The 12,386-nt window shown below is 43.9% G+C and overlaps 1 protein-coding gene across 1 annotated transcript in view; it reads right to left on the reverse strand.

Moving 5' to 3' along the window:
- plxna1b (plexin A1b) overlaps positions 1-12,386 on the reverse strand; it is a 198,523-nt gene that overhangs the window by 149,994 nt on the left and 36,143 nt on the right. The window contains exon 2 of the mRNA XM_080025401.1: positions 8,939-10,365. Within this exon, the coding sequence (XP_079881527.1) occupies positions 8,939-10,114 (1,176 nt within the window). The 5' untranslated portion in view covers positions 10,115-10,365. The remainder of the gene's footprint in view (positions 1-8,938; positions 10,366-12,386) is intronic.

A 12,386-nucleotide genomic window follows, 5' to 3' on the forward strand; every position in this document is an offset into this window, starting at 1 on the left:
ACTATTCAGCTGTCAGAGTATGTCACCACCACAAAGGGTTACATTTTATTTTATTTATTTACTTTGATGGGCTTACAAGTCAGCCAATGGGTGAGCTCAATAAGTCTACCAGCTGACCAATCAACACCAATTAACACCTTAATCCCAAAGGTTAGGCCTCCATAGAGAGAACAATGTTCAATGCAATGAGCATGTAGTACGTGAATGTAAAAACAAGCACAAATCCAGGCAGGCAGACACAAAAACACGCCTCACAAACGACCATTATGTTTAGGATAACAAGGTGCAGAAGTCTCATATGGACGCAGACGTCAGCTGTGACGCCATTGACTCCACTGAGATGTTTTATTGGTCGTGTCTCAAAGGTGTTGCGCGATGCATTAACGGCATCTCGAGGGAGACTTTTTTTTGTTACCCTCCTGCATAAAAGTGTCAACACTGATGATTTAAAACGCAGGACTAGACATGTAATGCATTATGGGGAGAAAAAAAATGTCCGAAGAAGAAATCTATTTTTGTCCAAACTATTTACGATCTATGAATCATTTCCTTCCAAGACACTGTAGCTATTTTTTGTTTAGTTTTGTTTGGAAACTGCTACTGGATCTTTACTGATCAATAATTTAAAGAGACAACTGCAGCACTTCCATATTCATGGGTTGCAGGCAGCAGGGTAGTAGTTTTTCTGTGTTGAGTGCACTCCAGGCAAAGACAGTGAAACCTCAATGAGTTGGCACATATTCAGAGAGAGAGCGGCTTCCAAAAAGCTGTCACCACGTGTTAAGACCCCAATCCAACCCGATGGGAGAGAAAGAGAAACAATGTATTCTGTATGTAGTTATACAAAAAAAAAATACACCCCTAAATCCACAAAAGGAGGCATGCAGAGTCCCTGGAAAATAAAGCTATGCCAACGTACGGTCACAGGCAGAAGAGCGAAGTGCTTGTGATCAAAAGATCATCGGTTCAAATCCCCACAGCAGCTGGGAAATGTGGCTTGGTAAAAAAAAAAGTGAATGAGTGAGTGAACACGCTCACCACAGGTGCCCTTAAGCAAAGGACTTAACCCCTAGCTGCCTTGATGGAGCTGCCCAGTGACCAGCAGACAAAGAGTGGTCAGGAGATGTAAAGGCTTCAAAACACCATCATATATTTGACCAAAATTCAAGTGCCACCTGAAACTAAAGACATACAGTAACACAGGGAGCATTGAGTAGATTATTAATACTAGTGCAGTGGAATGAGGAAGTAACAAAAGGCTGTGTCTGCCATGTCACGCTCGTCAATGTAAGTCTTGGTCGAAGCAGCCAATCAAATCAGAAGGAGGCGGGTTTTACTCGGGTATTACTTCATGCCAGTCTTCACTGCAGGCTGCACACAGCAGCATGATATAAATATGATAACTTCTACATAATGTGGTCAAGAAAACTTCAAAATCAAGGATGCACACCCTTGTGCCGTGTGCAAGCCACATCTGGAAGCTCAGGCCGATCTGCTACGAAAACCACAGACAGGAGTGAATCTGGAGAATCATATTGTCAAAATCACTTTGTCAAAATCAGTGAATATCTATAGTGAATCAGAATATCTTTACCTTTCTGTACTCTGTGTGCTGAAAATAAATCTGGTGTTAATACACAGCCTATGCTCTGTAAACTGGTATGTTAACAAACAGTATGTAAATAAATAGAGAGAACCATAAAGCTGGTCGCACATGTGGCCATTTCAAAAAGAAAAATGTAAGCACATAAGCAAACAGGAGAGTATTAGCATGCGCAATACAAGCATAAGCCCTGCCCTACATTCTCTGATTACTCCTGATAATGATGTATGCAACACACCACCCACACACACACAATACAGATCAATACATAATTACACTGACAATTAGTATCATTAGAGTGGTGCTCGAGATGGGGATTTGTGAGCTAAACAGCCCTCAGAGAGAGAGAGAAAGGTCAGGACGAGAGACAGAGAGGGAGAATTAAGCAGCTCACACACAGTATGCAGCATGGGGTCTTTTCCAAAAGGTTTTCTATTGTCTTTTAATAAATGGGATGAGAGCGACACTTCGGCACAAGAGTGGCTGTGACATTGTTAGCTCACACATACACACACGCCACTGTAACCCAAACAAAAGTCTATCCTTCATTCAAACGAACAAATTCCCAATTTCAAACCAGATCACCCATTATTAACCTAAACCTGACCCAGCCATTTGGTACCAAATAACGTTTAAGACAACCTGCCCAATCAGCGTCCCTCCAACCAAGCTGGACTCATTTAGACTGTCAATTACCCTGCGCTCATCAACTCCGGCTCAATTAATCGGGTCTAATTACTTTAACGCATTTGCAGGCACATCCTTTTAGATTAGGGGCTGCAGAAATGGAATTGTGTTTTTACAAAAGAGACCACACAAGTGAGTTACGTTTCATTAGGTGATATTCATAATGATGGAATTTAATAAGGTTAGGAGCGGGCCAAATGCACTTTGTCTTTTCTGTCACAACGTAATGAAAATATCTGCTCGCTTTGCTTAATGGGGATGCTCGGGACGTGCAGAATATTTGTTTAAGGATGTCGAAACCGCAAGGAAAGAATATACCAGTAATATTACCTTAATATTAATATTACCAGTACTATGTTTGTCGAACACTTTTCATCAAATAAATAATGCAGGTGGTTTAAAGAAATAAAACAAAATAGGATGGCCTAAAAATGGCTAATGCTAATACAAGAACTCATTGTGTGTGCATGGCTGCATCCAATTCAATGAGCCAGTTTAATACCCTCCTATATCATGTGCTCTTATCAGCCATATGTAAAAAGGATGGGTTAGAACATTTGCCTGTGCTAACTGTAATCAGTCTCCCGGGTGCAGCTCACCACAGGACGTTGCTTACTGTGAACACCAATGCTTTTTCACAGCAGCTACCCATGACTAGACCAAAACACACCAACTTAAAGCTCCGGCAGCAGCAACATCTGTTTGGAATAAACTGAAATAAAATGCTTTGGTATACTACTCAACAATCGCAGTCGTAATGATCGACCAAAGTAAATATCTCTATACACAGTTAAGAATTATTCCAGGGGGAAAACCCCCATCAGAGCGCCCCATACCACATCAACCCGCACTATTGCTGACAAGCTAACCAAAATATAAATTATAATGAATCATAAGTGATTGCGTCGATATTGATTTTGAGTTGGCATCCAAATCTCACCTTTGACACCGGCGGTGATGCGACAGCTGGCCTATGCAGCATAAAAAAATGAATATTTGAATTCAACTCTTTTTTTCCTTTTCTTTTTTTCTTTTGCTGAGACAGATTCTCCGATTGATTGATGCATTAGTGCGTGACAAAGTTCAAAACCTTCCCATCCATCAGGTGATGGAGAGAAAGCCGTCTGACATTTTGAATGGAGTGTAAGAGAAAAGTGCTAATGTGTGCGCCCCAATGAGGAGAAGGAATGTCCCAACCAAGTTTCTTTTTTCCTTTCTATCTTTTTTTCCTTACGTCCGATTTAAGTCAGTTCAAAGACCATGGGCCAGTTTCGCAGATATGGATTAAGCCTGTCTTGGACTACATGGCATTTACACTGGCCCATAAAGTGAAGCCAAAGATTCTGCATTAAGAAAATGCAGGCCGCATCACCGCTGCCTTGTATGAATTCCTATAGCAGTTAATATCATTTCTGTGGAAGAGGTACGTCTTTGAAAGTGGAAGTTCCAGGAAGGTTTGGCCCGGATTTGAACTTCATTCTCAGGATTAACTCAATTTTACAGCAAAAAAAAAAAACGTTAATCTGGCTAATATTAAATTATTTGTGATTCACTCTAAGTAGTTTAACACAGAGGACACACTAGGACTGTTGTGTAATAATGTGCTCAAGTGATCAAAGGAAAGCTTTCAGAAGACCACAGCTTCATCTGCTGCTCTGGTGTTAAATACCAAAACATTTACTAAATGAGTGCGTTCTAATAACCTAAAAAGGTTATGTAAAAAAATCCTCATTTAATGTGATGGTTTTTAATGAATAACAAAATATTGACCCCTGAGCCAAGAAATTCCCTGACCTTCTCACACACTTAAGGAGTTGTGCTGTGAGTCCTCATTATTTTAGCACCACCTACCAATAGAAATACACAACCTGGCAGATGAGCCACACACACACATACACACACACACACACACTAACACACACACACACACCCCACCGTTGACATGACAGAGAGGCGTGCTGCTGAAGAGGACAGCGTGGTGGCCAGGTGACGGACACGATATTATTTGTGCGGTGGCGAGCGTTCAATCACCCTCTCTCCTCTCCTCTCCTCCCTCCATCTCTCTCCCTTCTTTTCTGTCATCCGCCCTTTTCTCCAGCTGTTCTTGGCAGCGGTGGCGCAAAAAGATTTCTGGGGGCTATCACTCTTCCTCTCGCCTTCCTCTCTTCTCCGCCGGTGAATCATTGCCTCTCCTTCGTTGGAGCACACCCTGGCTGTAAAAAGGCTGGGCTGTCCTCTCCTCTTCCTCGCTCCCTATATGTCATTTTGTCTTGCTCTGTTTATCCCTCTATAATCAAAATCACCACTCTCGTCTCCTGTCAATCTCCCTTATGTCCCGGTCTTTGCTCGCTAGCTTTATGTTTGGCAACTTGTACACTTTTTTATCTACGAAAAAGGATGGAATCGGAATAATTCAGTCAGGTCACATTGAAAAACAGTTTTCAATCAGGATGAAAAACCTGATCATTTGACGCAAATCACTTCATTGCATGATTTCATCGTTTCCAGTCATATCAAAAATTGGAACTGCAACAGTAACATTGACGTCACATCTAAAAACACAGCTAGCCAGCCATGACTGCAGCGCAAAAAAAAAAACATGGCTCCACGTCAAACTGCTCTCACAACTGATGAGGTTGGATGTTTTCACGGTGCTAACACAGTAAAATAACATATCTGCATTCTTCATCTGGCCTACATTTTGCTGTTTTGGTTTCCAAAAAAAAATGCAGCATCAGTTAGCAGTACACATATGCACGGCTGCTGCGGCATAGTCATTTCCCACAGCGGCCAGTGCAGACAGGATAAAAAAAAAATGCCTCAACACAGTAATCTAGACTTGACCACTTGGAAAATAGCTATATGTACATGAAGGCAGTGCTTAACATCAGGTTTGAGAAACTCGCAAATATACATCCTGCATTCTGGTCAACAACAACAACAGCCAACAACCCCTGCGGCTTTTGCTTCCTTTTTTTCCCATCCCTTCAAGCCTCATCCTTGGCACGCTGTGTTCTTCTCACAGTCGCTGTCTCTCTCATCTGCTCAACACAAGCCTTCAAATTCCCTGCTACCACTCTCGCCTGTACGTTGCTTTTGGCATGCAACTATTCCTCCCTCATGTTCTCTTATTTTTACGCCCGCCTACATCCTACACCTCTGTCTTTCTCCCTTGTCCCTCTCTCTGGTTCTTCTGCTTATTTTTTACTGACTTTTTCATTCTCTTTATCTCACCTGTTTGTTTGAATTCATATCCCTGGCTCTCACAATCCTTTACCTTAGAATCTCTCCCTATCCCCCCACTCTCGCTCTCTCTTTCCCTCTCTGCCTGAGTGGAAATGGTCTGTATCGATCCACTCGCAAAACGGGGAGAAGGGTCAGGGGGGTTCACTAATAAAGCTCAGGGACAAAACTGAACAAGCAGACACGGCAGACAAATATAGCAAGGTAACAGGGTTGAGGTGGTGAGTGGTGTGTATGCGTTTGTCTGCTTCATCCTGCACACACACATATTTCTATAAGAGGGCCGCTTCTTCTAACACGGCACAAAACATTTGTGTTTACAGAAAAACAGCCACCATCTCCTCTTCATAATGGACACAGGCTATAGGAAATTATGACCCACCAGCCAGCACTGATATGAACTCCACACAGGGAGCTGACAGAGCGCCTGGACATCCATCATGGTCGTGTGTGGCTAACAGCTGTCCAGCACTCCCCCCCCCCCACACCCCACTCTCCCTTACCCAACCCCTGCCTTGCCCTCTCCACTGCTCTATGGCGGGGTTGACCTAAACATATTCACCCTCAACCCCTGCAAAACACAGCCTTTCACACACTGCTGCTCAGTCACATGCAGTTGGCGTAGACAGGAATTCGCTGGGAAAAATCTGGGTGGGGTTCAGTGCCAAACACCAGTAGCCTTTTAACGACAGAGAGCTACGGTGGTGTAGGAGATTGCCATTTTCTGTGCCTAGATCAGCTGGGGGGGAATGAATATGTGGAAATGACTCCCAGTCAGGGTTAAGAATCATGTCCTTAACTCACAACTGAAGCCAACAGTGGAAGAGTTTCTTTCTTTCCAAATGACACACTGCATCTATTGAACTAGGTACATGTATTAGTTGTAGAGTTAATACAGCAGTCTATTGGAAATGGCAATACTATACTATACCTACTTTGTGGATACGCTAATTACTTCTCAGATGCTGTCTGGTGGAGGCAACTAGCAAAAGAAATATCAGATATAATCAAATCAGGAGTCTTGCGAGTGTCTAATTTTAGCTGGCAATTTTGTTTGTCTGTGCCATTGTTCATTGCAGCCGATTGGGCGGGAACGGAAACTAAACCAGGAGATACAATAAGCTCCATTGTTTGCAATAACAGTACAACACATTATATTATTCTCATTAAATATTGTTCTTGAACACCCTAACCACTGGGTTAAAAATATTGACCTAATTTGGATCTATAGAGCCCCGCTGCAATGTTAGGTTTGTTTATTTATTTTTTCCCTGTGTTAGTGTTACTGTTGGGTTATTTGAGTTTGCAGTTCACAACCACACCAAGCGGTATCACGGTTTGGAATGAGAATAAATAAACCCAGGCTATTCATTAATGTCAACACATTCGGCCTTGTCTGTGTTTTTCTAAGCTTGTTATGTTAAGTTAGGTTGAACGTAGCCAACTCCCACGCGGAAAAATTATATCAGGCCCTGATCTGAGGTCAGATTTGAGGTCCTTTGGATCCCTGACTGGGGTTAAGGTCAGTGGTGGGCAGCTGACATCAGGCCACTGCTTAAGGGGAATGTGGCAGACGTCATTAACCTGATGCTGACCCGTCCAGCCTCGCTGCTGTCATGGGGTCAGCCAATCAACTTGTCTCTGAGGCCATTACATCATCATTGATTCATTGACGAGAGCCAATATGAGACTGGTTTCTTTGAGGACATTTAAGTGATACATTATGAGTGAATGCAATCCTTTTGAAAACTCACTCTTACAGGGCACTATAGGAGGAGGACAGGGCCAGCACAATGAACAACAGTGGGTAATACTATTTGAGTTTGAATAGCCTATCTAGTGAGAGTTATCATGACAGCAATACAGTTTTCCTCTAGCTGAATGCTGATGAGGTAAGCTGTATGTCAACACAATATGCAGTTATCTATCTGATATGTGCACTTGCACACACAGTATTTGACTGGACAGCACAGTGAGTCACTGGATGATGTAACACTGGACCGCATAACATGTAAAAAAGAATTCATTGCTGCATTCACTCACGCTTTTGTATCACAGCATCGAGAACTTCTGTTGCACCAGTGCAAAGGTCTAATTGAAACAAATGAGATAGCCTGCTTTTTTACCACTCACAGCTATTGTCAGTGTGATGGGCCCAGAGAAAGAAAAAAGCCCAAGAAAAAGAATGAAGAAAAAGCCTGAACCCCAGCTACATCTACACAAGGTGGTGAAAGAAAGGAAGAAACGGCAGTGAAAGAGGACTTGGCTGGGTCATTTACATCACTTACCCTACCACACAAAGCACACCTGGGCACTCAAACTAATGAACACCCACACAGAGGAATAAGTGAATGGTTTGTGTGTGTACATACGACATAAGACAGCTGCCGGTAAATGTGGTGTGCGCTGACATTTTAAGACTGTTTCTTTAATTAAGCTTTCTTAAGAGAGGGTGAGATGGAGGGGATGCATGGGTGAATTTAAAGAGCAGGTTGGAAGATGAGGTCGCTGAGACAGGTGCTCCATTAAGAGTGAGGCACACTAAACACTAATAGATGGAACAAAGATACAAGAGGAATGCAGGCAGCTGAAGAAAATGGCTGGGCAAGAGGGGACGGAAGAGACTGAGGGATGAAGGTCAGAGGAAATGAAGGATGTGTGTGCAGGTATTAATGTCCACTATGGAGGAAACTAAACAGTGCGGTGTTGTGTAGTGTAGTGCCTGGAGGTCTCCGGTGGGAGGGCATGTATGTGTGCCTGGGTAAGCTGTGTCCTCTGTAACGCATGCAGGGCCATGCACTGTGGATCAGTTAGAAGAAAAACAAGTCTAGCTCATGCCATCCCCTAGGATCTCACAATGAAGTGGAGAGAACTAGTGTGTGCGTGTGTGACTCCTGAGTGACATTTCACAAATCCAGGCTAATGATGTCCACGGTCTGACTAAATCAAAGCACCAGGAGGTTGGAAAATAGTGAATTAGAAGTCACCAGGTGAAAGAAATAAGGGATTTTCACGCTTTATATTGTCAATCACTAAAGGCCTGTAGCATTGATCCTTGTGAAGGAATATAGCATGGCCAGTATTTTGTGTGCAATTAATGTCAGCACCTTCAAAATGTAATGTATTAAGACAACCCAGATCATATACAGCAACTTGTATTACAGCTGTTTTTACATTTTCAGTGAACCGTGTGGTATATCCCAATGTATTGTAATATGCATCATAGCAGTGTATTGTAAAATATCATCTCGTGACCAATGTATTGTGATGCGTATTGTATCGTGATAGTCCTCGACAATAACCAGCCCTGATAATTATACTAATTCAATCTGCGAAAACGGCTTAGAAAGAAAAAGGATGTACTCAACAGAAGTCAAAAAGCACAGGGAATAGATTTGAGCTTACCGAGTTGATGCAGGCGAGCTCCTTGTTGAGCAGCCAGGGTAAGGAGAGCTTCCCATCTCCCTTGTAGCAGGACTGAATTCTCTCTTTGATCTTCTCTTTTATCCTCCTGAGGGTGAACAGGCACAAAGCTGACTCTTTGGGTGGTTTGGCCCGGTTCTTCTGACCCTGAGAGAAGACAGTGAAGAGGATGTCTTCGTCCTCAGAGATCCCCAGAGAGTTGGCCAGCTGCCGGCCCGGCCGAGCCAGGTACGCGTCCTGAACCAGGCGGTACTCCACACCGTCTTTGGTGCAGCCGATGGGGAACTCCACATAAGAGTAGAACTTGGGGTCGTCCACGCAGAGGCGGACAATTTTGGAGGTGAAGAACTGCTCTCCGCTGGCATCGGGTGAAGTCAACTGTGTATCCAGCTGCATTGTTAGATAGTAGACAAACTGCTCACTGCTGAAGCTGTAGACATAGTAGATGTCGAAAGCGGGGAACTTGGACAAAGTGTCCGAGGGGATCTTCAGCTGAGAGGACACAAACTCATCCTGATAGACAAAGCTGAACATGTCGGCGTTTTCTTCGTTCTCCATTAGCTTACGGCTGGACAGGGTGGGGAAGTACTCAGACTTCATGTCAATGGGGGTCCCGATGAACAGCTTGCTGGTGGGACTGTTGGGGGAGCTTATGATGACCCCGGACATGGTGCCCGACTCTGCCACACTGGAGAGGTAGTGCTCCTTGCGGTGGTGTGGCTCGCCCAGCTTAAAAAGGTCATCCAGGCGTAGGAACTGGCAGATCCCCTGTGAAGTGCTGCCACAGGCAATGAGCCGGTTCTGTTTATAGTCTATGAGAAGGAGCTTGTTCACATTGGTGGTCTGGGCCAGGTCATGGGGGCAGGACTGGACACTCGGCGGAGGGTAGCACTTCTCATTGTCCACCACCGGGCCAGTCATGTGGTTGCGCAGTTTTGTCAGGTTGCTCGACAGCTTGAAAATCCAGTTCTTGGCTCCCACGTAGACTTCTCCGGTTTTGTTGTGGATGGCCAGATGCGTGAGCAAGCAATCCGCAGGGACAAATCGTTTGAAGGGTGGGGGTTGGCCTCCAGAGATGGATGAGCTCATGATAAGCAAAAGCCCCAAGAAGAACAAAAAGTGGCCAGGGGAGGACGCTGACCCAGCTAGGGCACACATAACTGGGCTGTCTATAGGCAAGGCTCAGGGAGGTGGGGAAGAGAGGAGGAGGAGTTAGTTCTGGTACCGAGGCCCAAGTCAGGATTTAGTTTTTTTTCTGCTCTTCCGTTAAAGAATAAGGGGAGGACAGTTTGAGGGGGAGAGAGAGTGATGAAGGCAGGGAAACAGAACTCCTATTGATCCTCGGTCCTGTTCTCAGCGTTGCAAGCCGTCATCAGGAACATCATCCACAGTGGAGCACGGTTGGATCCCTGGAAGGCAGAAATAAAAAACATGGTGAGTGTCCAGGAAACATTTCCTATTGATTATGCATCAGGCAAGCAGGCAGAGAAGATTAAAAGCCTCATACATTGCACAGCCAAAATGAGAAAGAATTCAATCTGACATTTGCCCCAGCGATAAATAAATTATATCAAATCAAGTCTGGGAGGTAAATGTGTCGGCATTTAATCATGAGTGAAGAAAGCAGGGGAGGCATGGGCCAATTATTAAAGGCTCTGTACACATAATGAGAGTGTTGCTGGAATGACTTATAGACTCACAACATTGAACTCTTTAATATTTAATAACTTTCAACTTAACCATGGTGGCTTTGGAGGAAGTACGCGCCAGTGGGCACTGTTACACTGACAGCAAGCAATTTATAGCCAGATCTGCCTCAAGGCTTTGCTATCATGGTTTCAAAAGCACTGTACACCATCCAGTAACTCCTTATTTTAATTAGAATTTGGCAATTGCGTTCAAGCGTCAGGCTTTTATAGCAACACAGCAGGTTGCCCCAAGAACCACCTTCGCTCAGGCGGCTCGATACAACACTGTATGTGTGAGGAAAAGTATAACTTATGCATAGAGAGGTATAAAAACCCTTGACTGAGAAGTAGCTGCATATACAGCACATATGGTTTTGAAGGGCCTATCCTGCGCACGTCCCTCAAACAACAATCACAGTCAGTACACTCAAAACCGGCATGTCTCCTGCCATTCAGTTACTTATGGGATTAAAGCACTGCATCAAAAAAGGCGCCCTTGTCGTTCTTTTCAAAACAGACCACTGCTTTGGCAGGGTGACGGTGTAGACTCTGCCGAAAAAAGTTCAACCTGGTTGAATGCGATGAAACATCATTGGGCCAGGCATGGCAAACGTGATACGTTCAGCCATACAAAACCAGTGAATACGGTAAAAGTCCGACACCAATGTTGTCCATGTTTTTCTTCCACTAAATAGTGCTATTTTAAATCTCAAAGTTGCCTAGCACTGCCCAAATGCAGTGCGTACGGCCCAACTTCCTTTCTCACTGACATCATTGTCCGCTCTCATACAAGCTCAGTGTTTCCCCCAGGAAATGTCTTAGTCAAGGTGGTCACTGTCAAGCCGCACAGGAGGCGCGGCGCTCTGCGCCGCGGCGAAAATTTTGGGGGTATTTTGCTCAAAGATGCCAATGCGCCCTAAAGAAATGGTTCTGTTTATTTGAATGACACTGACCTTACAGTTGTGCAATTTTGTTTGCTATGTGCACATTTTGTGCAAACATGCAGACGGTACAAAATACAATTAAAGAAAAGTTCTACTGTTTTGGTGCAATACCATGCAGACACACTAAATACAAATAATGGACCATACACTTAACATGTGTATCAAAGTGCTTTTTAAAGTTCCTTTTTGGATGGGGGGCTGTTGTGAGATTATTGTGGACAATAGGCATACTGTGATGCGATTAATTCATATATGGTTATTATTAGCCTACTTGCTTGATTTCTTTTTAAATACAGAGGTTATTGGTTGTTTTGGAACATGTATTTCCAAATTTAAAACATAAAAATAAAGCAGCATTTAAAATTCAGAAAAATAAATCTTGTATGGCTACACAAGCATGCTGTTTGAAAAATAATTCAATTATTGAAATAATACAAAGTGTTTTCCCCTTAAAATGACTAAAGGCATTTCAAAGACAGTTACAGTGTGCACTTCTGTAAACTTACTGAAAGGTGCCTGGGCCATCACTCTCATGCATGTATCAGACTTTTCTCTGCGCTGTATGAGCCGATAAGTTGTGTTGCCACGGTGATGTGGAGTTTTAAACTAGTCTAGCTTTGCAGAGCACTTCTTTCTGTTCAGCTAAATATCCCCATAGAACCGCACTGCGTTTATTATCGCCACAGGTTAAATGTCGGTTTGCTGCTGCTCGTTTCCCGCGTACATGCCGTAGTCGCGCGCAGCGCGGGACGGTCGCGCGCGCAGAGCCCCCGACACAGAGCAGCTGATAGTCTGAGC

Source organism: Ammodytes marinus (genome assembly GCF_949987685.1).
Source record: "Ammodytes marinus genome assembly, chromosome: 4".
Classification (NCBI taxonomy): Eukaryota; Metazoa; Chordata; class Actinopteri; order Uranoscopiformes; family Ammodytidae; genus Ammodytes; species Ammodytes marinus.